Raw genomic sequence first — 27,799 nt, forward strand, 5'->3', positions numbered from 1 at the left:
TAGAGATTTACATCTGGATATCAGATCACAATCTTCATTGTGACTATTTTGACTTAACTGGAGTTTACTCCAGATTTACCCCAGTGTAACTGAGATCAGAATCTGCTCCTTACTCTGCTAGGTTCAATGGAGTCACTTCAGATTTACCCTAGCATAACAGACTAGAATCTCTCCCTAAAATTTGGACATTTCTAGGTTATCCTTTGGAAAGGAGACATTTTCTATAGGTTCTACATTAAACACACAAACCTGTTCAAAAGTCCCTCTACAACTGGCAGACTGTGATGCCAAGGCTAGTATTTTGGAAGGAGTTTAAGGAAATTAAGTGCCCAACTCCCAGTGAAGTTCAATGAGATTTGGCACCTAACTTTCTCAGGTTTCTTTAAACATCACAGCCCAAATACAGCTGTGGCATACACTCCATGGAGCGTGCTATTTGCCCAGTAATTAGTAAATGCACCTGTACAGACATGTATGAGAGGCAGAATTTATTGAGGCCGATGGCTGTTATTCATGGAAAGTTCCCATTTATGAATTGGCTATATAAGATGGTAAATCCAGGTAAATCAACAGCAACCAGCAAGCCTAGCGTCCCTGGTCCCTGCTAGGACTTCCTATGGGTAGATCACTGTGGTAGTTTGGGTAAACTGGAAAGTCAAGCTGCAAGTGGTGACCACGAACTTGTTTGGTTTTGTTCTGTTGATGCCCACGGTGCTGTTACTGAGGCGTTTAAGTCCTGGGAGGGAGTTCCCCGAGACCATTTTCATAGGGCCTGATCTCCTCCTCTTCAGCCATCCAGTTGGACTCAGCCAGGAGAAGGCCAGCTGACACTTCTCCATCACCTTCTTCTTGGCCTGCAAGGTGAAGTAGTTAAGGATATCTTCCGAGGTCCGCTTCACACTGAAAGCGCAGGACTGAAGGTAGTTCTTAGTGGCCAATTTCCATTTCTGTGCCCTATCCTCAGCTCGGTATTTCTCAGCCTCTGCCGCTAACTTCTGTATCTCCTCTCTGCTCAGTCGCCCCTTGTTGGCATCCACAGCGATGGGGTTGGCATTGCCGGCGACTTTGTCCAGGGCAAACACAGTCAGGATGCCATCTGCGTTAATATAGAAGGTTGCCTCCACCAAGACCATGCCACGGGGGGCGGGAGAAATGCCCTTCAAAAGGAAATGGCCAAGCAGGTGGTTCTCCTTGGCAGTAGCTCTCTCCCCCTCATAGGCATGGATGAGCAGGTCAGGCTGATGGTCATCGAAGGTGGTGAAGGTCCGAGTTACCACCGCGGGGATGGCAGTGTTGCGTCTGATCAGGGTGTGCATCTTCCCTGCGTCCGTCTCAATCCCCAGAGACATGGACACCACATCCAGGGCAAGCAAGCCCCTTGTGACCTCTGACCTCTCTCCGATCAGGATGGCAGCTTGAACTGCTGCCCCATAGGCGACAGCTTCATCCGGGTTGAGGCTTTTGTTCAGCTGCCGGCCACCAAAGAAATCCTGCAGCAGTTCCTGGATCTTGGGGATGCGGGTGGAGGCGCCCACCAGGACAACATCATGGATCTGGGCCTGGCTCAGCTTTGCATCCTGCAGCGCCCTCTCCACGGACTTCAGGGTCCCTTGGAAGAGGTCAGCACACAGCTCCTCGAACTGGGCCCGGGTGATGTCTGCATGGAAATCGATCCCTTTGTACAGGCAGTACAAGTCGATACTGGCTTTGATGCTGGAGGACAGGGTGCGTTTGGCTGCCTCGCAAGCCCTCCTGAGCCTCCACACAGCCCTCCTGTCCTTGCTGATGTTCTCCTGATGTTTCTTTAGGAATTCGTCTATGAAGAAGCTCACCAGGCAGTTGTCAAAATCATCCCCTCCCAGATGGGTGTCCCCAGAGGTAGCCTTCACCTCGAGGATGCCCCCATCAATGGTGAGGACGGAGACATTGAAGGTTCCTCCACCCAGGTCAAAGATAAGCACGTTGTGTTCTCCATTGCTAGGATTGTCTAGACTGTAGGCCAGGGCGGCAGCTGTAGTCTCACTGAGGATCCTCAGCACATTGAGGCCGGCGATCGCCCCAGCATCTTTGGTGGCCTGGCGCTGAGAGTCATTGAAGTGGGCTGGCACAGTAACAATGGCATGGGTGATGGGGTGGCCCAAGTAGTCCTCAGCCATCTCCTTCAAGTTACCCAGCACCATGGCAGAAATCTCCTCTGGGTAGAAAACCTTCTCCTTTCCCTTGTAGGACACCTGCACCTGGGGCTTTCCTTCAGCTTTCACTATCTGGAAGGGCCAGAACTCCGCATCTGCCTGCACAACAGGGTCTTCAGATGTTCGGCCAATCAAGCGCTTGGCACTGAATATGATGTTAGGAGAGTTGAGGGCTGCCTGGTTCTTTGCCTCATCCCCTATCAACCTTCCTGTCTCAGTGAAGGCCACGCAGCTGGGTGTGGTACGGATGCCCTGGTTGCTGACAATTATTTCCACCTTGCCATCTCGGAAGAGGCCCACGCAGGATTTAGTGGTGCCCAAGTCAATACCAATTGCTGGATGTTTCAGAGCAGGCTTGGGTGAATTCTTCTCCATGATGTTACACTCTGCCTGAGAGGGATTCTCTTCCTAGGCTGGTAACCTCTCATAAAATTCCCCTCAGCAGAGCTGGTGGTAAGCCCTTCTTTGATTCAGGTTTCCCTCAACAGGGCAAGTAACCTCACCAGTGCATCAGGTTTTCCTCAACAGGGCTGGTGGTACCCCATTCCCTGGGTCCCCTCTCACTCAGCTGTGCTGGAAGTGGCAGCTGTTCCTCCTGCTGCCTCTCTTGATTAATGCAGTCTGAAGCCCCGCATAACCTTGATGACCTCACAACAGACATGTCACAATACAGTTGAAGGCCTTCAGCCAATAACAGCAGAAACTATGTCACTTTACTCTCCATGGAGTGTTCTCTTGATTATTTTAACCATTCCATCATGGGGGTTGCCATATGACCATGATGAGGTGGGAAAGTGGGTTGCTCAAGTCCCTAAATCCAAACTTAATGCCTTAACAGCAAGACCAGCCTTCCAGAAAACATCCAGAAATAAATCAAGACTAGCCCCCAGATTGGAATGTGTAGATCAAAGAATCACATCATAAGCAGGTGGCTCAGCACTTTCCGAAAACCAGGCCCCTTTAAGGTTCCTCAAGTTGGGCACCTCACTGGTCAATTTTTAAAGTCTTGACCTAGGATTTTAATGCTCATACTCTTGGCGGAAATGCCATGGGCATCTTTTGAACCAAACACATTCCAGTCTGGAGGTCAGAATATTAGGATAATGGAGTTTGCTAACGTGTCTAACCCAAACTAGCTAACTCCCTTCTGTCTCCCTAGATTTCAACTGGATTGGGTTTTCTCCTTGCACTAAACTGTTGCACACCATGCCATGCCCCACTCCAGAAGCAGTTTCACTTTTGCTGGATGAGTGATCTTTGTGCAGCTTTGCTGTGTGGTTAACAGCTACCATGCCTCAGCCCAGGGATGGCTGCATTTCAGCACTGGATGATGATCTCTGGGACACATTTTTTATGACTTGCAAAAAACAAGTTAATTTTTCACAGAGCACTGGACACAAGGAGAGTCAGAAACTGGAAATATCTGTTCAAAGAACTTACAGAAGCAACTGACGGGCTATTGAAAAACCCTACAACGTGAAAGGGAATGCAAGCCGACTCAAGTTTTCTTTGGCAATTTGTACTCCCCGAACCTCCGAACTATTTACTCTCCAAGCTGTTGGTCATAAACTTCCAAAAACAGACTCTATGGAATGGAATACAGGGTTATTACAACACCAGTTCCAATCTGGCCCTAGTTTAGGAAGGCTGGCTGACTTGTGGGCGTTTGAGGGAAATGAATTACAGAGCCTTTCACTTTTAGGTTGATATTGGTTCCAATCCAGTTCCATTTTTCATATGTCATTTGAGCCATCCACTCAGCAATTTTGGCTCCAATAAGGACCAAACAGTTCTTTCATCCAACGTCCAAGCCATTCACTGCTGCAAGCTGGCCATCCTGGGGAGATCTGAAACAAGCCTACCAGATTCTGCAAGATAATAAACGAGCCTGAATATTCTACTTGTGGAGTTGTACTGGGAGACCTGTGAAGCACAGGCACTTTTTAATGCTTCTTATTGAATTTCCGGCAGCAGCATAGCACCTCTGTGAACACTGCCATTCAGCTGATCAAACATTTTTCCTTAGTGATGATACCAGCTGTGACACAGGCTGATGCTCAGATAACTTGGCAAAGAACAGGACACCGATTTCCTTAGCCAGGTCATGAGGTTTGGCAGACCTCATCCTGTACTGCCATCAACTTTTCTAGTCAAGTCCTTTATTCCTTGCATCAAGGCAGTTTTAGTCTTTACATTTTTGCAGGTAGTGCCATGTTCCAGCAAACTGGAGAGTCATGTTCCCTTACATCTGCACGAACCCCTGCTCCCTACAGGGAGACACTGTGTTTATCAGTGAGGAGTTGGAATATCATTGTCTTCAGCTTCCTCTGCCAGTCTTTTAAGATATCTCTGCTCTGTCTCTTGTTTTAGCCACGATTGTAACCTTTAAAAGTCAAGAGACTCCAGGCAAGCTCTATCATTCTCTGTAAAGCAACACACTGCCTACTTATCTGGTAGTTAAACTAGCCATTGAGATAGATAAATACAGCAGGAGCTCCCTAATCTGCACACTCATTTCCCACAGAGTATGTCAACACTACCCACTTGCACGGCCGCAGCTGCACTGTGATGTGGGCAGTGTAGACACGCTTCATCATCAGGGGAGACCTCTCCCAGCAATAAAAAAACCCCACCCCGAATGAGCAGTGCAGCTTTACCTGAACGACAAAAGTTTTAGCGCTGAAAGTGGCAGTGTAGACACAGCCTAAATCACAACAGTTTCTCCCCACTCCTTCACAGGGAAGATTCAAGAACAGAGCATTGCAGTGAAGCCCTCAAATTCCATTTTCGCGACTTCCATAAAATGTGCTAAAGAATATTTACTAGTAGTGCAGTGAAATCTCAATTCTCCAAAAGTTTCAGGCATCCCTCACTGGGATGGAGAGCAGTAGGAAATTATGCAGTTATGTGCAAACTTGAAATATGGCGCCCAAGAATCAGACAAAAGTATTGTGCATTGTCAATATGACCATAAGTCATTTTTTTTTTACAGATGTTACTCATAATACTTTAGATCAGGGGTCGGCAACCTTTCAGAAGTGGTGTGCAAAGTCTTCATTTATTCACTCTAATTTAAGGTTTTGCGTGCCAGTCATACATTTTAATGTTTTTAGAAAGTCTCTTTCTATAAGTCTACAATATATAACTAAACTACTGTTGTATGTAAAGTAAATAAGGCTTTTAAAATGTTTAAGAAGCTTCATTTAAAATTAAATTCAAATGCAGAGCCCCCCGGACTGGTGGCCAGGACCCGGGCAGTGTGAGTGCCACTGAAAATCAGCTTGCATGCCGACTTTGGTACTCATGCCATAGGTTGCCTAGCCCTGCTTTAGAGCCTCAGAAAGAATTTTTAAAACCCAACCTAAGTGGCACTTTGGTATTTACATTTCTGTCAGGGAAGGCAATGATAATCAATTAAACCAGTTTCACTTGTAGGTTATTAAGTGGTGCAAAATTTTAGCTTTCAAACACTACGGGGAACATCTATTAATTTAAAAACTGCTTTTTCTGAAGTCTTAAAATGAGAAACTTGTCTACTGTTCTTTCAGTTTATAAAAGCTTTCTTCTGAAAAAAATATATTTGGGGAGAAATTTAAATTCACATCACCTGATCTACGTCCATCAAATGGCAGCTTCTTGCTGGTTAATTTTTATTATTAAATTAAAAGTATTTATGCATTGTAATGATTTGTCCTTGTATTGCTCCAGTAATTAGAATTTCTAATGCCTTACTATATTAGAAATATGTCCTGATTCCCCAGCAACTGACAAAGCTACACCCTGTGCAAACTTTTAGTGCAGACAAAGAAAGCTGCAATTTGCAATGCTGAGCCTACTTACCCAGACTTCACACCAGTGGCAAACTGCAGCTTGCTTTGTCTATGTTTCAGGCTGGCAGATGTGCAACTACTTTCCTAGAATCATAGAAGATCAGGGCTAGGGACCTCAGGAGGTATCTAGTCCAACCACCTGCTCAAAGCAGGACCAATCCCCAGACAGATTTTTGCCCCAGATCTCTAAATGGCCCCCTCACGGAGTCTCACAACCCTGGGTTTAGCGGGCCAATGCTCAAATCGCTGGCAGGCAGCCATCAATTGCTGGAATTTCCGTCACAAAGAAAGCCAAAGACTCAGGGGTTTTCACACGCAGAATCCTGCCTCTCTTTCTCCCTTCTCTTTTTCTCAGACCCACTTTCCTTCCGCCTTTTTGTATCTACTACACCCATCAATTTCCTCTCCTCTGCCCCCAGGTCTCCAGCCACACTGCCTCTCACACAGCTCTGCCCATCACGTCTGCTCCCTTGGCATCAGTGGTACTGCCTGAATTACGGTGGCACTTCAAACCCCACCCTGTGTGTCTCCTACCCCACATTTATCCCCAAGTCCACCTCCACTCCCTTCTCATCTGCTCCTCTCTCTCCCTCTCTCCTCTCCCATTGCCAAACCATGTCACCCTCCCTGCAATCTACCCCTCCATAGCCCTACTGCCCCCCTCCCCCCATCTTCCCCCCTTCCTCCCCATCTCCCTCCGCTCCTGCTCCCCTATCCGGCCCTGTCAAAATAAGAAATTACTAGCAAGAAGTACTTTATATCTGGTGGACGTAAAGGGTACAAGTTCAGTAGCTGCCTGTCACCTGCAAGGACATCAGGAAGAACTTTCAATTGAGGGAGGAATTTCTGTGTGCCTGTTAGAATGTGTGTTGTGTCAGGCTCAGCAGGGAACAGATGGCAACAGTTCTCTGCCAATCTCCTTGATACAGTTGTCTATAGATAAATTTCGTGAGATAGCAATGATAAGCGTTAGCTATGTTGTTTCTTTATTCAATAGTGCATTTGGTGGCGTTCAAATTTTGCTAAGTTTGTATTTGGCTATTAAATTAATTGGCAATAGCTAAGGGAGGGATTCCAGTGCTTGTAGTAAAAAACCTGACCTATCCATTTTAATTCACAGATCATTTTATGATTCTCTCTTTAATAAAGTTTCTTGTTAGAACTGAGATGTTTGTTTTCTGGTGTGAGAACTTCAGGAATGGGCCGGATTCACAGGAATGGTGGGAGAGAGAAGGGATAGAGAGATTTCTCTCTAGGGTAAGGATTACTGTGCTCTTCCTCAGCGTGCGGAGGAAGGAGCAGAGGAAGTAAATGCCTATCGTTTATGATGTCAGGGTGAATCATAATATTCCGGAACCAGGAGGGAGACGGAGGGCAAGGGGGGAAGGTTTGTTCTGTTAATCAACAGAGGGTCGCATCTTGGGTGTCCCGGCCCAGTTTCGGGCACCAGTGTACAGCACGATAGCTGGCGTGGCAGCGTGCAGTTTAGCTGGCGTATGCTAGGGAATCATGCGGACCAGCTCTTGACGCTAGAGTTCGCGTGGGATATGTACCATGACAGTCCCACTTCCCCCCCCACCGAAGCCTGTGAGACCGCCAGCAGCTCACTCGTTCAAGATTGCCCCACTTCGTTCACAGCGCATCGCGGGCAGGGGCTGGGACACTTCCGCTTCTCGAGCTCCTCCGCGGCGAGCTGCAGAAGTGTGAGGAGCCCCGGACGCGCAAGGGCTGAGTCACGGCCGTCCACACCCGGGTGGAGACTCCGGTGAGTAAACCTCCCGCGCTTACCACCACGAGGACCTCGACTGCCACCCGCCCCACACGACGTGCCGACCCGACAACACGTGGGACGCGTACAGCCGCACGCGCGCCTTGAGGACGTAAGGAGCCAATGGCGTGCCGGTGCGACGAGCCCCTCCTCGCGGCCGGCCGACCTCAAGTCTGGTAGGCTCGCTGTCAGTAGAGGGCGGCGGATGCCGCTTTACGCTTGTACCAAGTTCCACCAGCGCTTCCCTTGAGGCTGCTGAGACCAGGGCGCATCTCAGTGAGCGGGCGGGGGGGGTGGGTCCGGGGAAATGGGGCCTGGCAAGGAGTGGGGTTGGGGCCTGAGAGTTGGGGATGGCCCTGGCGGGATCGGGCCCGGCAGAAGGGGCGGCGGGGGGGCCCTGATGAGGGGCCTGGAGGGTTGGGGGGAGGGGCTCCTTGGGAGTGATGGAGGGCAGGACTACTTGGGAGGGAATGGGCCCGTTGGGAGCGGGGCCCCGGAAGGGGGTGGGGCGCGGGGATGGGCCCAGAGAGTGGGGGTTGGGGCACCGTGAGGGGGGCCCCTGGGAGGAGGGGGGGGCTGGGAGGAGTGATTGCAGGATGATTGGTCCATGACCATTGCCGTGAAGAATACCTCTGCTTTGTCCAAGCTGTTGTGTTGCTGGGGGCGGAGGAGATCGTTGAGTCTTTGGGGAACGTGTGTGGTAGAAGCACTAACTCTGCTTTTTGCTGCAGGAGTGTCGAATTGCACATCCCATTGTCAAATGCACTTACTGTAGGACCGAATTTCAACAGGAAAGGTAAATTTCTGCGAAGCTTAAACACTGGACAGTAAAAAATAGTTGACATCTGCTTCTTTAATACATATCCAGAATAGTCTCATTTCAGCATCTTGATTCTCTCAACAAGGTCCCTTTTTCTATGTGTGAATTTAGCATTTATTGACAGCTCTAGAAACATGTACAGGAGAAACAGTAGGGATACAAGCTTCACACACACTGGCCCACTAAATAACTTAACTCTGATCTTTAGGTACCCCCTGGAAAGATTAAGGAGACAGTTTGGTGGCCTTGAGAGTTCTGCTGAAAAAGTAAACATGGTATGTTAGTGCCAACTGGGGCAGGGTTTGTAATGTGGGAACAAAACTGAGAGCCACCAAACTAATTTCACATAAGCCAATGAGTAACCATCAGTTGGTAATAGCTTTGGGTGACTAGGGGCCTATGCTGTTTATGAACTGGCAACCTAAAGGTCATATCCTGTTACCTAAAGCCTGAGCCATCCTTTCTCTCCACTCCTGTTTTTCTGTTGTAAAATGTTCCCGACACTAAATTCCTGTCCTTCCACTGGTGGTTCTTTGTATCCGTAACCCATATGCCATTTGGTTACAGCAACTTATTCTTTGAAATCCTTGTTATGCCTCTTGTGTTGTGCCTTCAATGATCCAGCACTCTGTCATACGTCGTTCGAGTGCCTGTACAGGCCAATATTGTGCCTCTTGATGAGGCTCTAATCATAGTGCCGATCTCTGTCAGGCAGACACATTCTGTGCTCTTGATTTTGCAGCATGGTGTGTGGCGTTTCTTCCTGGGTGGGGCTCGGCTGTATCTTTCAGTGATATGTCTGGGTGCTTGTGGAAACTGTTCCCCTTCTGTGTTTTGGCATGCAAAAATTATTCTTATTCTCTATGCTGTAGCGTAAATACCTGTCTTGTTCTTCTGCATTTGCAGCAGTAAATATAGTTTTCTGCTTGGTTTTAATTTAATTTTTGTGAATATATGAAGAAGAGGGACCAACGATCCCAGCAGCCGTTGAGCATATTTCATGCAGGCACTGTGCAAGGTGGTTCCCTGTTTTCCATCCTGCATATGGGGGTCAATGAATCTCAGTCCCGATCTGCATCAACCCTGCCATTCCAGTGCTTGCCCTCTCCGATACTGAGATTATCACTAGTGCTAAGTCATGTGGTTTAAGGCTGGGTAAATGTCCGCAGCAGATTAGTTGGTGACCAACTAACTCATTTTGTTGGTGACCAGAATCCCAAGTGAGCAAATACGTGTTGAAATTAAAGGCTGAGGCCTTAATTTAATTAAAGGAGCTGCCTTATGAAAATGCTATATTTCAAGAATACCCAGGCAGGGATAGCAAATACATTTTATATAAAAGCCACTTAGTGAACGTGAATACAAATATCCTGTCAGGAGAGTTGTATGGTTAGGGGAAACTTAGCTCTCAAGCGCAGAGGGCTTAATCTGTACCCAGATTTTGCTGGCACGGTTATACTTCATTCTTGCTTTTTCTTAATCTTTTGTTTTAATAGCAAAACCAACACAATATGCAAGAAATGTGCTCAGAACGTGAAGCTCTATGGAACGGTAAGTGCCGGGGACTCTCTTGTCCACCTCGTAATTATAAGGCTGTTTCCATTCTCTTTTGTCTGAAAGTGTGTTATAGCCTGTCTGTATAGCGGTTACCTCACCCACTACTGAAATGCAGTGTCCTTTTGGGTGAAACCTAAGACACTCTTTTATGGTGAATGGCAATACTTCACATGAGTTTAGGACAGCAAGTGACCTATCCCATATCCAGTTGAAACTAAATGGGGGATTTGGGGAAGTCAAAATGTGATCACCTAAATTCAGATTTGACCAGGAAACTGGAATAAACATTTCTTCCCTTTAGGATGAGGTTTGAAGCTTAGGTCCTGACCACTTGTCATTAAAGATCCCATGGCACTTTATGCAGAAGTCGGTATAAGTTCAGGTATCCTGGCCAATCGCATATACTGCAGTTAGTTTGGATACCTGATCACTGGCTTATCTAGATACATGTACAATCCTTGGGTCACTATGAAGATGAGAGTGTTTGAGTGATAGGAAAAATGCACGTGTGGCATGTATTTACAAAGGATTGCTAACCTGCACAGCATCTGTCTTCCTTTTTAAAGCCAAAACCTTGCCAGTACTGCAATGTAATAGCAGCATTTATTGGCAACAAGTGCCAGCGCTGTACGAACTCAGAGAAGAAGTATGGGCCACCCCTCTCCTGCGAACAGTGCAAGCAACAGTGTGCATTCGACAGGAAGGATGATAGAAAGAAGGTGAGTTTCTATGTAAAATGGGGATGGACAGGTGAAAAAGCTAACCACAGTAATAGCCTTCATCTTCTGCACAGAGTCACAGGATTTCAGCAACGGTAACATGTCAGCTATAAAGTATTTTCTGGCCAGTTCAAGAATTTACATGTGTTGTGAGAGACGTTAAATACTAAGTTCATTGGATTACTTTATATTTTCTGCACTGTTGTTTCTTGATCAGGTCTTATTCTGAACTGGACTGAGTGTAGATGCTCACACAAGTGAAAAGGGACCCGACTCCAGAATAGATGGTAGAGATAAAGGGAACTTTACGTACTGTGAATTGTCCCAAAGTTAAGCATGTGCATAAGTCTTTGTGGATTTAACATGAGCCCCAGCCCTACAGTTTTGGATGCTATATAAATAGTTCCCATCATCTGGACAAAGCCCCTTTAGAGCAGTAGTTTTCAACTGGTGGTCCGTGGACCTGTTGGTGTCGGCAGACCATGTCTAGTCCTTAAGGGGTCCACAAAAAGTTGTTGTTACCATAGAACAGTGGTTCTCAACCTGTGGTCTGCGGACCCCTGGGGGTCTGCATACTGCCTTAAGATTTCCAAAGGGATCCGCACCTCCGTTCAAATTTTTTAGGGGTCCACAAATGAAAAAAGGTTGAAAACCACTGGCATAGAGTATTCGTGTTCGGGTTTCCCAGAGCATGTGCCTTGGAGGTCCAGGTGTTGAGCTTTGTGTTTATAAAAACATATACTGCACAGGATGTGATTTCATACTCTATAATGTCATGGGGAACATGCGATATAAACAAGCCAGGAAGTGTCAGATCAGAACAGATGGTAGCTGTGCCAAGTTTTTATCACTGTGACTCTACTGGCTGCACTGGCAGTGTTGAATGCAGTCAACACCCTTTCTAATCACATCAGGGACCCCTCGAGTCACTGCTTGTGTGTTGTTTGAGACTGCATACCTTATGTCTGTAAATCCTGAGGATGTTTGATATGAAGTTGCCATCAGGCTACTTGACTACTCTGTGCTTGGGATGTGGGGAGGAAGCAAGATAAAATCCTCTGACTCCTACCTTGCCTTTCAGGTGGATGGGAAGCTGCTGTGCTGGCTGTGTACATTGTCCTACAAACGGGTCTTACAGAAAACCAAAGAGCAACGCAAACATCTAAGCAGCTCTTCACGGACGAGCCTGCAAGAGAAGGAGCAGTTCAGCAGGCTCAGCAGTGGCAGCCACTACAACAGGTAAGATGTATGTAGATGCTGCATATTTACTCCGTTCTAGCACTTTCCTCCCGCTGGAGGGCTGAGTGCTTCAAACTCATCAGACTCACTTCCAACAGAAGTGGGAGAAGTGTCTTGAACCCCACTACAGCGTAACCGTGGTGACTTTTAACATTGTTATACTCTTTTTTTCGTAAAGCCTAGATAATTCTGACTTGATGAATATGCAGACCCAGTAGTTCCGACCTAAACTCCTGATAATGTGACAACTCTGTAGTGAGATCTGTTTTACAGAATGTTTACTGACATTATGCTTTTTTTCTCAAATAATGAAAGCTAGACTGCATTTGTCAAATGAATGACAGAAGTGCATTAACTCATTCAGTAGCCTTGCTCTTCCAGGTGACTGAAACTGGGATACAAAAAGGTGAAATGACTTGTCCCAGATGACACAGCAAATCAGTTGGCAGAGCTAGGACTCCTGACTCGACCACTAGACATGTTTCCCCAGTGTTCAGAATTGACTGATTCAGATCAAACACTGCAGCTGAGATCTCCTAGGAGACTCTTGTTGATGTTCCCTAGTTTACCTCAGCAGCAGCCCCCAGATGTACATTCTCAGTGGGGACTTGGGATGAGCTGATTGGGGAAGGTATCTTTTTCTGTGTATTGCAGTCTATTACAGTTCTTGTTGATTTTGGGTCAACTTAGATCTATTTAGAAATATACGGTTTTGAACATAGAATGGTCATGTGCCTAGAGGTTTGATTGGCACATTGTATAAAATAAACTCTAGTTTCTCTTTAAGGAACGATCTTTTATCTGGCCATTGCTGTGCTTGGCACTCTTCTCTCTCTAAGCTTGTTGTGGGTGTGCTTTAGTGGGAGATGATAATGGCAGAGGCCCTGGACGTTTTTCGCCTTCCTCTGCAGCCTGGGGCACGGGTCACTTGCTGGAGGATTCTCTGCAGCTTAAGGTCTTCAAACCACGATTTGAGGACTTCAATAACTCAGACATAGGTTAGGGATTTGTTACAGGAGTGGGTGGGTGAGATTCTGTGGCCTGCAGGAGGTCAGACTAGATGATCATAACGGTCCCTTCTGACCTTAAAGTCTATGAGTCTATATTTATCTGTGCCTCTTTCTTGTTTCCAGACAGTCTCTGATTCACAAGCCTTTTAGGTTCTGACATGTATCTTCATTGTTTTTCCTTCATAGCCAGAAAACCTTATCCACCTCCTCTATTCAGAACGAAATTCCAAAGAAGAAACCCAAGTTTGAGGCCATATCAGCCAACGGTGACAGGTGAGCCAGTTGGTTGGGAAAGATGCCAGTGGGTGGTCTCATTTAAGTTTATGTAAGAGAGAATTCAGTGCAACTAGCAGGATGCTTATATGATAGAATGGGGCTCTAAAACATTGGGACTACAAGGGCTGCATTAGCAGATTTCTGGGACCCCACAGGCCAAGCCTACCTGGCACCTAAATGTATGCTTGACAATCAAAAGATGCCCCGTGTTTGTACCTACTAGAAACTGCTTATTGGTTGAGTTCACCAGCAATTACAACCTGCAGCCTGGATCAGCTTTATCCTCACCCTGCAGTTATAGGGGAAGGGTGGCCACAGGCTGCATGATGGGGCTCTGGTCTGCAATTTGGGCTCTCCTGGGCTCGAACGGTATCTATTAGAATAAAAGCTAGGCTGCAGTCAATAAAGAATAGAATGCAGGGAGACAATCATTAGATGAGAGACTATAGATAGAAATCTTATTTCCCCCCTGTCCTGGGGGAGGGAAAGTGATAAACAACTTCCTCTGAACACAGTGGATCCAATTCTGCCACTGCTATATGCATGCAGCTCCCATTGACATCCGAGCTTGCATGCAGCAGAAGCCGCAGAACGGACCTCACTAGCTGTATAAGGAGAGAATGAGATAGATTTTTTTTTTTTTTACACTCTTGTACATGCATATTTTCATTCCTTCCTTTCCTCTCTGATTCTCAGCGTTCCTTCCTCTCCCGAGATGCTTTGCCCCCCTACCCAGAGTGCCCCGTCCGTGTTGGTGCAGTGGGCTGCTTCCCAACAGAGTCCCGGTGCCCATCATTATCCTGTTTCTCAAGGCACTGACGTCCTGAAGTGAGATCACCTATCGTTTTCTCCCACCCCTGGTTGCCCTCCTGCCCTGGGAATTGTCTCTCATGTGGAAACTGTCCCTATCGATGGGTCTTCTTCCAAACTGCATTGAATTGGGAACATAGAGCACAGCATAGGCTCATTAGTGCCGGAGAGTCTTATGAAGTCTGTTGAAGTCACTGAAAAAGCGCTCCCCGTCCATCTCAATTGTTCATCATTTAACTCCAAATCACCTCTGTCCTAAGGACACCTTAGTCCATTGTCCGTGACTATTGATGTAAGAAATGCCAAAGCATGAAACTGAGTTTAAAGAATTTTTTAGGGTGTAGCGGTTGCACAGTTCTTTAAACTGAGCTTAATGCTGATTGACTGGAGATTGAACACCACCTCCCCCTGGCCAAAGCAGGTACAGCAAAAGCAGTAGCGCTGCAAGCTGCCCTCTACCAATACACCTCAACCTTGACCTCTAGGGTGCTCTATTCAATCTTTAGCACCTCTGCTGAGTCTGCCAACTGTGTTGTAGGACAGTGCCACCTGTGATGGTAGAACTTTTAAAATACCTACTCGCTAGGAACTGGAGTGAACTCCTTTAATTCATTTCACATAAACTATGTAGCAGCCATTATCTGGTAACAGGGCTTGCTCACAAGTTACCTGGAAGCAAGAACGCTCCATGTCCTAATCCATTTAAAAAAAAAAATGTAGCAAACGATAAATAATTCAAATTACTTCATTTCACTTTACTCTTGCACCATATCTTGTTCTCACGTTAAAGCCCTGGTAGGCTATGATCCTCACCACACACTTACTCTAGTTTTAGGGAAATCCCATTAATAAGTTATACATAATTATAACTACTGCTCCTAAGCTCCAGCAGTGGGCCCTGTGTTGTCCAAGACATAAGTTGCAGCTATTTTAAATATGACTTTGTTTCTGTAGGACAACAGTAACACTCAGTGGCTAGTGTAGTTTAATCCTGGGGCTGTAATTCCTTGTAGATGTAAAAAGTATCATTCTGGAGTATTGATGGTTAATTTGGGGGCGGGGGGGTGAATTCTACTGTGCGGAGAGGCTCACCGCACTGGCAAGAGTCGGGCGTAGCACAGGCTGAAGTTAGGTATTGTCACCATCCAGCTCTGTCAGTGCAACTCAGCACTGTCCTGCAGGAAATCTAACCTTCCCGAGTCCTACAACTCTGCCAGGGGATCTCAGTCAGTTCACTGCTCTTCCACTCATGGGTCCCAAAGAGCTCTGATGGTGTGTTCCCCACCTTGACTTGAGCACCTGTTGCTAGTCCAATCCTGAGCCACCTCAAACAGGTGTGCCAGAGCACCTCAATCCTGGCCTGCTGCACCCAGCCCATAGCTTCTCCTGAATAGAGGTACCAAATGTGTCATGGTTCAGGTCAATTGCACCTGTATTCCCTCTCCATAGTTCCTTAAGAGCACCCACTCTAGGCTCTCAACTCCACAGCTCTCACCTCTCTTGGGCAGAGACCCATGTCTTTCTCCTTCCTGACTAGGTTTTGCAAGGCTGTCCAGTTCCCTGCCTTCACTCTGATATCCCCAGCAAGCCAGACTGCCTAACCAGGTCAGCATCTGCATTTTGCTCGAAGGTGAAAACATTACAGAGAAAACACACTAAGAACAATAAAAAAAAAACTACATGCATGCTAATAAGCTTACCATAGATCACTCCCTAGCTCCAGCAGAGTCTCTGGTAGGAGTTTTCCCCATGGTTACAAGTTGATGACAGCTTTAGCTCAGAACTAGCACACTTGTGAATAATTTAGTCTATCCTTTCCTTGGGCTTTTGATCTTGAGACTCTGGGAAAAAGTGATCAGCAGACAGTAGTCCTCTGCTGGGGCCTAGCTTTAAAAGGCTGGGGTTTTGCACTGTGGTGGTGGGGAATTTGCATTCATCTCCTGCTAGAGATTCCCCTGGCAAACCACTTGACACTTTGTCAAAAGTCCTTGTCAAGACAGTACAGTCTTTTGAAGTTCATAAGATTTCCAGGGTTCACATCATCTCTTTCCCCAAGAGAGGTTACATGCAGTCCCAGCCCGCAATAATACATCATCTTTGCATTTAATACAATGGACTCCCAAGTTACTTAAACTTAATTCAATAAGATTTTTCAAAGATATTGCATGAAATTGCCATATCTGTCTCAATGTGATCTTATGCTGTAGACAAATGTTCACAGTGGATTAGATTAAGACACCAACACACCTTTCACTTGTGACCACCGACAGAGTCCAGTTCCAGGACGTGAAAAACTAGTATGCTGGCCACCCCTGGACCATTTCTTTAGCACAGAAAGATCATAAAAACGTCTATCTGATCCTTGTAGGTGAGCTCTAAAACACAAATACGTTTACCCATATTGTCCTGAGGGAATACTGAGCAGCAAATGCTATTAAATAATGATATTCCCATATACACAAAATTTCTGTGCTTATACTTAAAGTACTCAGTTTGCAGGCATGGAGAGAGTGATTTGAGATGAACTGCTTCTGCTTTGATGTAGTTAGTTCAACCTTAGGCCAAGCTACTATTTCCATTTAGAAAATATTTGTTTAGGTAGATTTTTCATAGTTGGGAGGAAATTTCTAAGTTATTTTTAGTGTAATTTGAATGTTGCCCTTGACTACATCCCTTTAAACCAGCCTGACTTTAGTAGCAATGTCTCCAAACAACTGAAACATCATCCCTGAGAAAGGCATTAGTTATAGGAAAGGAGTGTCAAGCCCAGGATTGGGCCTTCCCTAAAGTGTGCAGGGATCATTGTACCACAGTTTGTATTTGTCGGGTATATTTTGGTTGAACCTCTTAAGAGGCACTTTTTTACAAAAAAAGTGGGTGTTTGTTTTTCAATTTTATTTCTAATTTTGTAGCTAACTTTGTAGCTTCCACTCCTAACTTGAAGTTAGGGTTTGAGATTCACTAAGGACAGGGAAGAGAAACCCTTCTCTTATTGACACAGCTTTAAAAAAGTACCCTCTGGTTTTTTTTCACCTTGAATTAATTGCAGAGGCATGTTACAGCAGTTGGACCACAGATCAGGTAGGCAGATGCCCGGCCACTCTGAAATATACTCCCAGTTTGCACCTGCATAATTAGCCCCCACTGTCTGTTTCTAGGTACCAAACTCAAGGCTGAATTGAGGCTCTTTTTCAGTTTGGGGCCTCCGTCTTTACTTGTGACTTGCCAATATTTGTTAATGATGCAATAGGATGAGAACCTCTCTTTAAAACAGTCGCAAGATCTCTCCCTTTTGTTCTCTGCTGCGGGGAGCAGATGAGTCTTTCTTCCAGTCTCCTCTTCTGCCTTAATAAGTACTGTTGCGCAGGAGCAAACCAGGGAATGCAGCGTTTCCTGAGTGGGTGGCCATGGGAAGTCTGAATCTCCTGGCAATGTTTATTACCTTGGGCTACAGCAGGATTCATGAAACAAACTTGGAACCGTTAGTGATTATCTTTAAGAACTCCTGGAGGACAGATGACGTCCCAGAGGACTGGAGAAGGGCAAACATAGAACCTGTCTTTAAAAAGGGGAACAAAAACCAGGGAATTATAGACCAGTCAGCCTAACTTCAATATCTGAAAAGATACCGCAACAAATTATTAAACAATCAGTTTGCAAGCACCTAGAGGATCATAGGTTGATAAGGAGCAGCCAGCGTGGATTTGTCAAGAGAAAATCATGCCATAGGAACCACATTTCCTTCTTTGCCAGAGTTATTGGCCTAGTGGATGGAGTGAGGCTTTTGACATAGTCCCACATGACATTATCACATGCAAACTAGGGAAATGTGGTCTAGATGTAGTTACTATAAGGTGGTTACACAGTTGGTTGAAAGGCTGTGCTCAAAGAGTAATTGGCAGTGGTTCGCTATCAAACTGGGAGGATGTATTTAGTGGGGTCCTGCAAGGGTCTGTCCTAGGTCTGGTACTAGTCAATATTTTCATTAATGACTTGGATAATGGAGTATGGATAAAATGTACAGATGGCACTAAACTGGGAGAGGTTGTAAGCACTTTGGAGGGCTGCCTTAGAATTCAAAATTACTTTAACCAGTTAGAGAGTTGGTCTGAAATCAACAAGATGAAATTCCATGAAGACCAGCGCAAAGTAGTACTCTGAGAAAGAAAAAATGAGATGCACAATTACAAAATGGAGAATAACCGGGTCAGTGGTAGTACTGCTGAAAAGGATTCAGCAATTATAGTGGTTCACAAAATGATTGAGTCAACAATGTGATGCGGCTGTGAAAAATGCTAATATTATTCTGGGGTGTATTAACAGGAGTGTTGTATGTAAGACATGGGAGGTAATTGTCCCACTCAACTCAGCGCTGGTGAGACCTGCTGGAGCACTGTGTCCGTTTCTAGGTGCCACACTTTGGGAAAGATGTGGACAAACTGGAGAGAGTCCAGAGGAGAGGAACAAAAATGATAAGAGGTATAAAAAAACCTGACCTGTGAGAAAAGGTTAAAAAAACTGGGCATGTTTAGTCTTGAGAAAAGCAGACTGAAGGGGGACATGAAAACAGTTTTCAAATATGTTAAGGGCTGTTATAAAAATAGTTCTCCAGGTCCACTGAAGGTAGGACAAAAAATAATGGTCTTAATCCACAGCAAGCGAGATTAAGGTGAGATATTAGGAAAAACTTTAGTGATAAGGATAGTTAAGCACTGGAATAGACCTCTGAAGGAGCTTGTGGAATCTCTGTCATCGGAAACTTTAAAGACCAGGTTGGATCTTTCGGGATGGTTTATGTTTCCTTGCTCCTGCCTCAGAACAGAGGGCTGCGCTTGATGACCTCTCAAGGTCCCTTCCAGTCCTGCTTTTCTATGATTCCGTGAGCCCCTCGTGGCCAAGGAATGGAGTAGGATAGACAGAGACTTACTTGTAAACAGGCAATTCAGGAAAGAAACTTGGCTCTCCCTCCACAGAGAGTATCTTAGTTTTTGCTCTCCTCTGCTCCCTCTCTCCCCTAGCACGTCTATGTGGTGTGTGGAGCCCTGAAGCTCTTGTTCAGAGAGTGGAGATGCTCAGAATGACATTACTGCATTGTGCATGTGTATAAAGGTACTGGAGCCTGCTTTGCTTCCCTCGCTCCAATCTCGTGCCTGGGTGGCGCATTGCAGAGACGTAGCCCGTTACAATGTTATGGGGTGCAGGCTCTCATTTGGGATGGCTGTCTACGATGGTCAATAGGCGAGCAGTTTTAAGAACAGGGGGTCTCTTCTACTGCGTGTGCAAAAGCCATCTCTACACTCAGAAATTACACTGTGCTGGAACACGTATTAACTAACACGATGTTAAATGCTCAGTATAGACAAAGATTGGCTATGTGTGACATTATGGGTTCCACCATAGGGTTAGCCCCAGGCAGCTGACATGCAGTTAAATACATCTTGTCTAGACCAAGCATTCAACATCATGTTAGTTAATGTGTCCTATGACAATAAGACTCTCTAATGCAGATAAACTCCCACAGACCTGCAGTATTAAGCTTCCCTTTCCTCCCTGGCCAGGATTTCTTTCCCATCCCAGCAAGGCTGTCCTGTTACTTTTATGACCTGCACAACTCCATTCATTGAATTTCTCCCCTTGGATTCCTAATAGGGACCCTCCTCCACCACACCACATAAGAGAGGAAAAGCCTTTCTCCATCACATCCCAGAGACCCTGTTCCATCATTCAAACTATGTCCAATTAGATTCTGTCTTTTCATTGTACTGCAGAAACTCCCTTGGGAGGCAGGCAGCAGATGTTCTTATTCCCATTTTACAGATGGGGGAAACCGAGGCACGGGTGACATAACTTGTCTCAGGCCACAGACTGAGTCAATAACAGTTACATTTATAGTCTGGTGATCCTTGGCCTTCAGGGTACTAGGCCACACTGCATTTGCCTTAGACTCTACCAATACTTGGTCTGAATGCACAGTTCAAATATATGGTCCAAGTGAGATACTTGCAGTATTTATTATTAATTTTCAAATAATTTGTACAGCAGCAATAGCATATAATATTGGGAAACGCTATTCCATAGCACCAAAGGGTAACTATTAGACATATTGTAACGACAGACTAAACAGAACAGAAGGTGGTGGCTAGGTAGATACTTGTGGCAGGGACCATCTCTTTGTTCTGTGTTCGTACAGCGCCTAGCACAATGGGGGGTCTGGTCCGCGACTGGGGCTCCTAGGCATTATTCCAATACACACCATAATAAACTTAGCTGCACAGAACATTGGTAGTTCATAGGGAGACTTCCTGCTTTACCAGAGATGAGGAATGTGTGCCTCTCACCCTAACAAGCTGTCAGCCAGCCAGCTAGATTCATAGTGTCTGACAGTGTGTGAGTGGTATCCCAGAAGGATGTGTACATCTTCCCTTCACTCCTCCTCTCTTCCTGAGTAGTCCTTTGATGTGCTAATGAAGCTTTTTCCCAAATCATTGTGCCATGGCTGGAATCAAAATACTAAAAGCCCAGTGCATCTCTTCCTGTTTCTCCCTGAGGTAACTTTGGCTGTAACCTCTGTGAGTTCTTTCTATTGTTTGTTTAAGTTAGAGGGTTAATTTGTTTCTTTTTCTTGTTCCATTGTTTACCAGGGTCCTGATTTTGCATTTAGTGAAAGGTTTTCCCCCCACTGCCATGGATTCCCTGTGACCTAAAGAGGGTTCCTAGGTGATTGCATAAAGTTTCATTAACTCATACATTGCTTTTCCACACCTCTTGGTTTGAAAATGGATTGTCTCCATGCAAGCAAAGGTAGTCTCAGACAGTGGTTAGTGGTTGAAAACATCCCTAACAGTCCCCCGTCCTTTCTTACTGAACATTTAATGTTAAACTCGTCAAGATACAAATTGTATTGCATATCAGGACATCAGCCATCATGCCATGTGACTATCTCTGAATTCCCATGGTGTCTGGTTACAAGGTCCTAGGTACCTAATGTAGCCTTTGAATGGATGAGGTTATTCAGATGTCACAATGTCATCTGTGAAAGGGCTTCCATGTACTGGTGAGTAGAAGGGTGTGTGAAGAGATTCTTTCCCTTCTCTCTCTTGCAGCTTTTCTCCAGACCTTGCCCTGGACTCCCCTGGCACGGACCATTTCGTTATTATCGCCCAGCTGAAGGAAGAAGTGGCCACTCTGAAAAAGATGCTGCACCAGAAGGATCAGATGATCTTGGAGAAAGAGAAGAAGGTACAGCCCTGGACCGCTTCCACACACAAACTGCACAGGGAATTATGAACAACTTACTTAAAGGTCTTTACCTTGCACATTTGTACAGTGTCTGTCTTGTTAGCCTTGTGGAAACCAGTGAACTCTCAAGTGGGTGTTGTCTGCAAACTGGTTAATTTCCAGGGTTAAAGAGCCAGGCACTGTGGCAGGAAGGAAGGTGGCTTTCTGGCTGTTTGGAGGTAGGTGGGCCAGGATTGCAGAGAGGATCAAATTGTGACCATCCACTGCCACACAGTGAACATACCCCTTTTTCCTTTGCCTTGTACTTCCAGTATACCCAGCCTTATGTGCAGCCAGTGCCTGACCACTGCTGCAGTCCAAGAAATGGTAGTAGGCAAGTAGGTTCCATGTGGGGTTGAGTCCAAGAAAGCCCATAGCTCCTCTCTTTGCATAGGGAGAGCAGGCAACGCTCAGACAAGCCTCACTCCCCACTTGTGGTACCCCTACTTTGACAGATGCACCTCAGCTCTGGCTGCTTTCACAGCATGGTGTGAGAATCATCTTTCTGACTCAAAGTATTGCTAATAATAGTCATACCTTACTTAGCACGCTACAAATGTTAATTAATCCACTCCCAGAAATCCCATTCTCAAGTGGGTAAGTATCGTTATCGCCATTTGACAGAGAGAGAAACTGAGGCACAGAATGGTTAGTGGCCTACTGATGCCCAGCAGGGCAAAGATGAATAAGAGCTATCAGAAGTCAGCCCCTCTGAAAACTGATTGCATTGAAGTTACTAAAGATGCACGATGCTGGGGTCCTGCCTGGGTCCCACCTTTGGTATCAGCCTCAGCTCTTGGTGCAAATCCTCTGGCCTGCAGTTGGGCAATAAATGTTCTGAACCCTCCTTGGCCTACAGGATCTCAGTGTTAACCCACATGGTGCCTCTCTGAACATGTTCCTTTCTCCAAGGTAGCTTCTACAGAGACATTTTCCAGGGCAGGGCATCTGTTCAGGGTGAAGGAATCTGGACAGTCCCTTTTCTCCTCACTCATCCAAAAGCTGCTTGCTTGTTTCTCCTTAGATCACAGAGCTAAAGGCCGACCTGCAGTACCAGGAATCCCAGATGAGGGCAAAAATGAACCAAATGGAGAAGACACACAAGGAAGTCATGGAGCAGTTACAGGTGATGGCATCTCTATACTAATTTGTTGAGTTGTGATATTTGCAAGAGTGACTGAGAACACTACCTAGATCAGACACTTCTCAGGCTTCCACCCACACAGCTCTGCTAATGCCTTTCAATCCTGACGTGAAATACTGCCTGTTAGAATAGGACTTGGCCCCCTCTGTGCTCTGCCAGTGCACCTGAATCCTTATAGTCCCCCTTGCTGTTCGCTTCCTGGGCTCAGTTTTTTTGTATTGTATGGTTGTATCTTCTGCAAACTGGATGGGAACCATGAAGCACTTTTTACTTACTACCGAAGTCAAGCTTGAACCCAGATGTCAAGACTGTAAGGCCTATTTGTCCACCCACTGCACCACCGAGCTCCTGATTTGATTTATTACCTCAGTAGCCAAGGAGAACAAAGCCTAACAAACAAAGGGTAGTGCTTTTTGTTGGACTAAATAGATATCATTGTAAAGAGGTCCGTGAGCTTATAGGAAATGTCCATTTTTTTTGTCAGGCCCTGAAAACAGTGTATATCAGCGGGGTAGATTCTCGTCTGCAGTAGATCAACATGGAATTGGTTAAAGGAAAGAAATCATATATGGAGTGCAAAGTTCATCTCCTTAATTACTCTGTCTGGAGTTTACAATCAGCTAAAGCTCTAGCAATGAAGGGAAAAAAAACAAAGGTGCGGATAAGACACAGCAGAAAATGTTCTTTCCCCATCACCACACTCCCAAGTTAATTATTAGGGTAGGACAGGTTTTTGTAGGTTACAGTTGCTGTCAGAAATCTATCAGTGCTTGTGAGTTTCTGTCCACTATGCAACTTCAAAAGTTGTCTAAGACTATCCCAGGCTTTGAGCAGTCATGTTATGGATGGGGTTGAGACACCTTTTAGAACTGAAAAATTAGGAGACTGGATGGCTTGTGGGGCTGGTGATGGGAGTCAGAGCCCGATCTCTTATGTTGTCTGCTTGACTTTTCCAAAGTGACCCAAAATTGTTCCCTTTGCAGGCTGTTAGGTGGCCTGTGTAGAGTGAATTGATATTCTCATTCCAGTTCCTTGTAAACAAATGTTGCCACAAACTGATTGCCTTTGTTGGCAGTCTCATCAGAGAAGCCAAGGGCACTGAACTTCCTTTTATCTCTTGAGACGGTCCCTCCAGGTCAGGGCAGAAGCACATCTGTTGGGCACTGTGTGTGGAAACTGGTACTGTCGCAGCTTGTACTGTACATGTTCTGTGGCTGAAGAGAGGACTTCAGTCTCCAAAGTTGTCAATACAACACCTTTCAATAGCACCAAACTTGCTCTATTTTAAAATAAAAGAAGAATCAAATAACTAAACTGGCTTGCCCTCGTACACCTGTCATTCCTGGGTGTGTGTGTTTTATACTTAGCTCTAAATGAAACAGCCTAGAACTTGGTCTTTCCAGTGTCTGAGTGTAAAACTTCAGCTAACATTGGCAGAGGTTTTGGAAACTATTTTTCTCCAATGATTCCAAAATAAACGTTCAGATGGTGGCAGTGTATAGCAGGCATCTGGAAGCTTTCATAAGATTCACTCTTTTAAGACTTTTTTTGGTAATGTCCTGTTTTTTATGGGGGAGCTCAGATTTGTGTAGGTGCCTCTGTTCTTAAAAGCTGAAGGAGCCAGAGGAAATTCCTTTCCACTCCAGCCCTGCATACTGTAGCATCCATTCTCTTGTTTGTGATCCATCTGCCTAAGGCAGCTGGAGACTTGGCTCACACAAGTTCTCAGCTGTAGGCAAGGGGCATTCTAGCACCCGGCATGCCCACTCAATGCAGTTTGCAAACTGAACCAGAACTGCCATGTCTGGTTTTGCATGCAGAAACCTATCATTAGCTTGTGCTGTATCAACAAGATAAGCAGAAGGCCAAAGGGTTTGGAAAGAGGTAGTTCAGAGGCTTCATAGTAGTACAGTGGAACCTTTCACTTCTAGTTGCCTGGTTTGAATCCAGTCTAAGTTAGCAGTGACTGAAAGTTGTTACCCGCTGGCTGTTTGGTGATTGATGAGGAATCATCTGTCTTGTCTCTTGTTCACTGAGACCTGGATTCATGTCACAGAAATCACCGATGCAGAAATGCTTCCTGGTAACATTGGCAGCCCCGCTAAAGAGGCCGAGAATGAAACTGGCCAGGAATACCGATCGAGCCACTCACCCCTAGAACTGGTCAGAGTTGAAGAGGATTGGGGGTTCAATGTGGGGGGAGCTTGCACTGCCACTACCCATCCTGCACCTTGTTCTGTGGCCTTTGGTCTCCAGAGCTGCTGTTTCAGCACTTCTCACAAATAAAAAATAAAAGGGATGGGGGAAAGAAAGGGAAGCTTCCCAGGCAACTCCCATGGAATTGAAAGGTCCCTCCCTATCTTGTCTAATGAAAAATCACGTCATCTGTTGTGCGTTGTGATGAAAGCTGATTGCCTGCAGCACTTGGGAAGGAATTCCCCCACCCTTCCCATTTAGATTGGTCAGGTACATTGGCATTGGACTGCCTCTGTGGCGTCAGGTGTTGCCAGCTGGTGGAAGTGGAATACTGGACTTGCTGGTGTGATCCAGTACAGCAACTTCTACATCCCTTTTGGTCTGCATCCAGGAAGCCAGCTGTGCCTGTCCAGGTAGTTCTTGGGTAACAATGATCCATGCCATTAAAATACCCATTTTCACTGTGTTTCCAGGCCAAGAACAGAGAACTCCTGAAGCAAGCAGCTGCCCTATCCAAGGGCAAAAAGCCTGAGAAGTCAGGAGCAATAACCTCCCCTTAAAACAAACTGGGAGCTTCCCCAGCATTAACCCAGGAGGGCTGTCTGTTCGGCTGGAATCCAAACCTCAGTCTTGTTTCTGTCCTATTGCTATGGACTCGATGGAACGCCTGGTGTCTGTTGCCTTTCGACAGCATGTTTGAGTGTGTCTGGTTTCAATATCTGTTGAATACTGTTATATAGTATAGTGATCCATGGGGAGCGGTGTACCCACACATCTTGCTGTCCCCCAGGCCCTGGAACTAATGGTCTCCAGAAGAGACCTGTTTGGGAACAGGTATTACCACTGCCACTTCATACATTAAAAAACAGGGATCCTGTTGTGTTGGAGACCCGTCTCTGCAGTTTAAAATCTGCTGGGCTGAGGCACAATCCATTATTGCCTGTTTTTCAGGCTTGCCAAGAGTTTTGGGGGCATGGTCACAGCTTTATTTTCAAGTGTTTTGTGCCTCCTTTGAAGGGAAGCTCTGAAATCGCCTTCCCCAGAGAGAAAGCGGGGCAGCATGCTGATCTGCCTGGAACAGTTATCAATCTTTCAAAAACTGTTCCAAAATCCGGGGTAGAGATTTATCTTGGGTTTTTTAAATATTGGCTTGGCAAACCTAACTGCCTGTTTTGATCACCTTTGGTTTGAGAGTCTTACAAAATAATTGTGCATAACCATATGGTGGCCCTATGGGGCTCTAGTTAGTGGCTTGGGCTAATCTAACTTCTCTGGCACTGCAGTAAAGACAGAAGGAGAGCTTGAGGCTGTCTTAGACACCCTCTCCCCTCCCCAGTCCTGGATCAAGTTGATCCTTTTATGTCTTCTCCTCTCCACCCCGCTTCACTGATGTCAGATGTAGGATGAGGCTGGTTACAAGAAGGGAGTTCAGTCAGGTCAGTAATGAGACAAAGTAGGAAGTGCTTTGTGGGTGCTGGACAGAGAAGCCCCCAACCTCTATTCCCAACAAAAGCCAGCAGGATAAAAGAGCTGAGAAGGTTCTCTGCTTTGCAGAAACATTCTGACTTCAGAAGCAGAGGCCATAAACAGCTCCAGAAAGGTCAGCTAGAATGTGTATTCCTAATCCACCCTCATTAGAGGAGAGTTGAGCTCTGCAGCTGTCTGAGCCCTGCCCTCAGGGCATCTCTTAGAGGGGATAAAAAACACTCAGCCGTTAGGGGGAAACGTGCAGATGGGCTCTCAAGTCAGCAGGTTCCAGGCCAGGTTACTCCATGGAATCCTGGTGGCCAGCCCTATTCACACAAGGTGGAGAGAGTGCTCAGGAGTTGGAGACCCTACCTCAGGGGAGATGGGGAAAGAAACTACCTTAATGTTGACAGGCACCAAATGGAAAGAGATGAGACACTGACCCTTTGAGACAGGGCTAGCTGCTCTAGCTGGGTTTTTATTAATCTTTTTAAGTAGAGAGTTGCAGGGTTTTGGTTTTTTTTTTTATTAAGATGAATTTATTCAATGGCACTTTTCAGACGTTGTTAGCTTTGAGCATGGAAGAGCACATTGAAGCATCAGATACTGTCATGCGGTTTTGGTTTTTAAAAAGACTTTAGGATGCTAAGAAATCATTGCACTTAGCCAGAGTGTGACAGCTGGAAAAAAAAACCCATCTAATTTTATACTTCACATATTTTTAGAAAAAGTCTGAAATGTATCAATAGGATTTTTTTTTAAAATGGGGGCTTTGCTTCTTAGCTTCCCTCAGGACACAGAAATAATAATCGAGGAAGAAGGGCCTTGTATATACAATGTTGGGGTTTTTTTTAATAGTGACACATTGATCATGCAACCGAGTAGCCGATGTTTTGTAGTAATAATGTTGTTTCTTTGTATGTTTGTAATAATGGAGATTTTAAAGGGATGCTTTGATTTGTACAAAACTCTGACAAACGTTAAAAGTGTTTTAAACAAAATCCTCTTGAGCTGTGTGATATTTTCTGTTTGCCTTTTTTGGGCTGAATCCCTAAAAGCATCCTTAGCTCTGACCTGGCACTGATTTGTCTGCTGAATCCTGGCTGTGCACTTGAAGCACAATGGTTTAGTGGTGCTAGTCATGGGTGTAGTGTGTGTGGAGAAATGAACAGCATTTTCTTTATTTTGGCTTTCTTGTATTTTTGCTTCTGTCTTTTAAGTTCTCATAGTTAAGACTGTTGCAAGAATCATTGTCACTTAACCAGTCACATCCACACGCTTCAAATTTACCCCGGATGTGCCAGACAAGAAGATCCTCGTTCATTTTGCTTCTCCAACCAGAATTGCTTCATGAACCAAAACAACACAGGGAACAGCTGTCATAGTAATATTCCTCGATTTGAACCTTAGAGTTCAAATATAAGGTACTAGCATGAAGTCCTCTAAGCTTAATCTCCAGCTTAGATCTGATAGGCTGCCACCAGGTCAGGAAT

General features: G+C 45.5%; 2 protein-coding genes across 2 annotated transcripts in view; one reads left to right on the top strand and one right to left on the bottom strand.

Annotated features, from left to right (window-relative positions):
- Positions 1-630: 630 nt before the first annotated feature.
- LOC116837960 (heat shock 70 kDa protein 1A-like) lies at positions 631-5,014 on the bottom strand. Its single transcript, XM_032802907.2, is given in 2 exon segments — positions 631-806; positions 809-5,014. Coding segments are annotated over 2 exon segments (1,836 nt in total). The 5' UTR covers positions 2,568-5,014; the 3' UTR covers positions 631-729.
- A 2,950-nt stretch (positions 5,015-7,964) lies between these two features.
- The window catches only part of SESN2 (sestrin 2), a 62,719-nt gene continuing 42,884 nt past the window's right edge, over positions 7,965-27,799 (top strand). Inside the window, exons 1-9 of the mRNA XM_075060808.1 lie at positions 7,965-8,066; positions 8,522-8,586; positions 10,107-10,161; positions 10,734-10,886; positions 11,968-12,125; positions 13,322-13,408; positions 14,108-14,239; positions 21,325-21,460; positions 22,524-22,625. Coding sequence (XP_074916909.1) covers positions 14,127-14,239; positions 21,325-21,460; positions 22,524-22,625 — 351 coding nt within the window. The 5' untranslated portion in view covers positions 7,965-8,066; positions 8,522-8,586; positions 10,107-10,161; ... (2 more) ...; positions 13,322-13,408; positions 14,108-14,126. The remainder of the gene's footprint in view (positions 8,067-8,521; positions 8,587-10,106; positions 10,162-10,733; positions 10,887-11,967; positions 12,126-13,321; positions 13,409-14,107; positions 14,240-21,324; positions 21,461-22,523; positions 22,626-27,799) is intronic.

This window comes from Chelonoidis abingdonii, chromosome 25 (assembly GCF_003597395.2).
Source record: "Chelonoidis abingdonii isolate Lonesome George chromosome 25, CheloAbing_2.0, whole genome shotgun sequence".
Taxonomy (NCBI): Eukaryota; Metazoa; Chordata; order Testudines; family Testudinidae; genus Chelonoidis; species Chelonoidis abingdonii.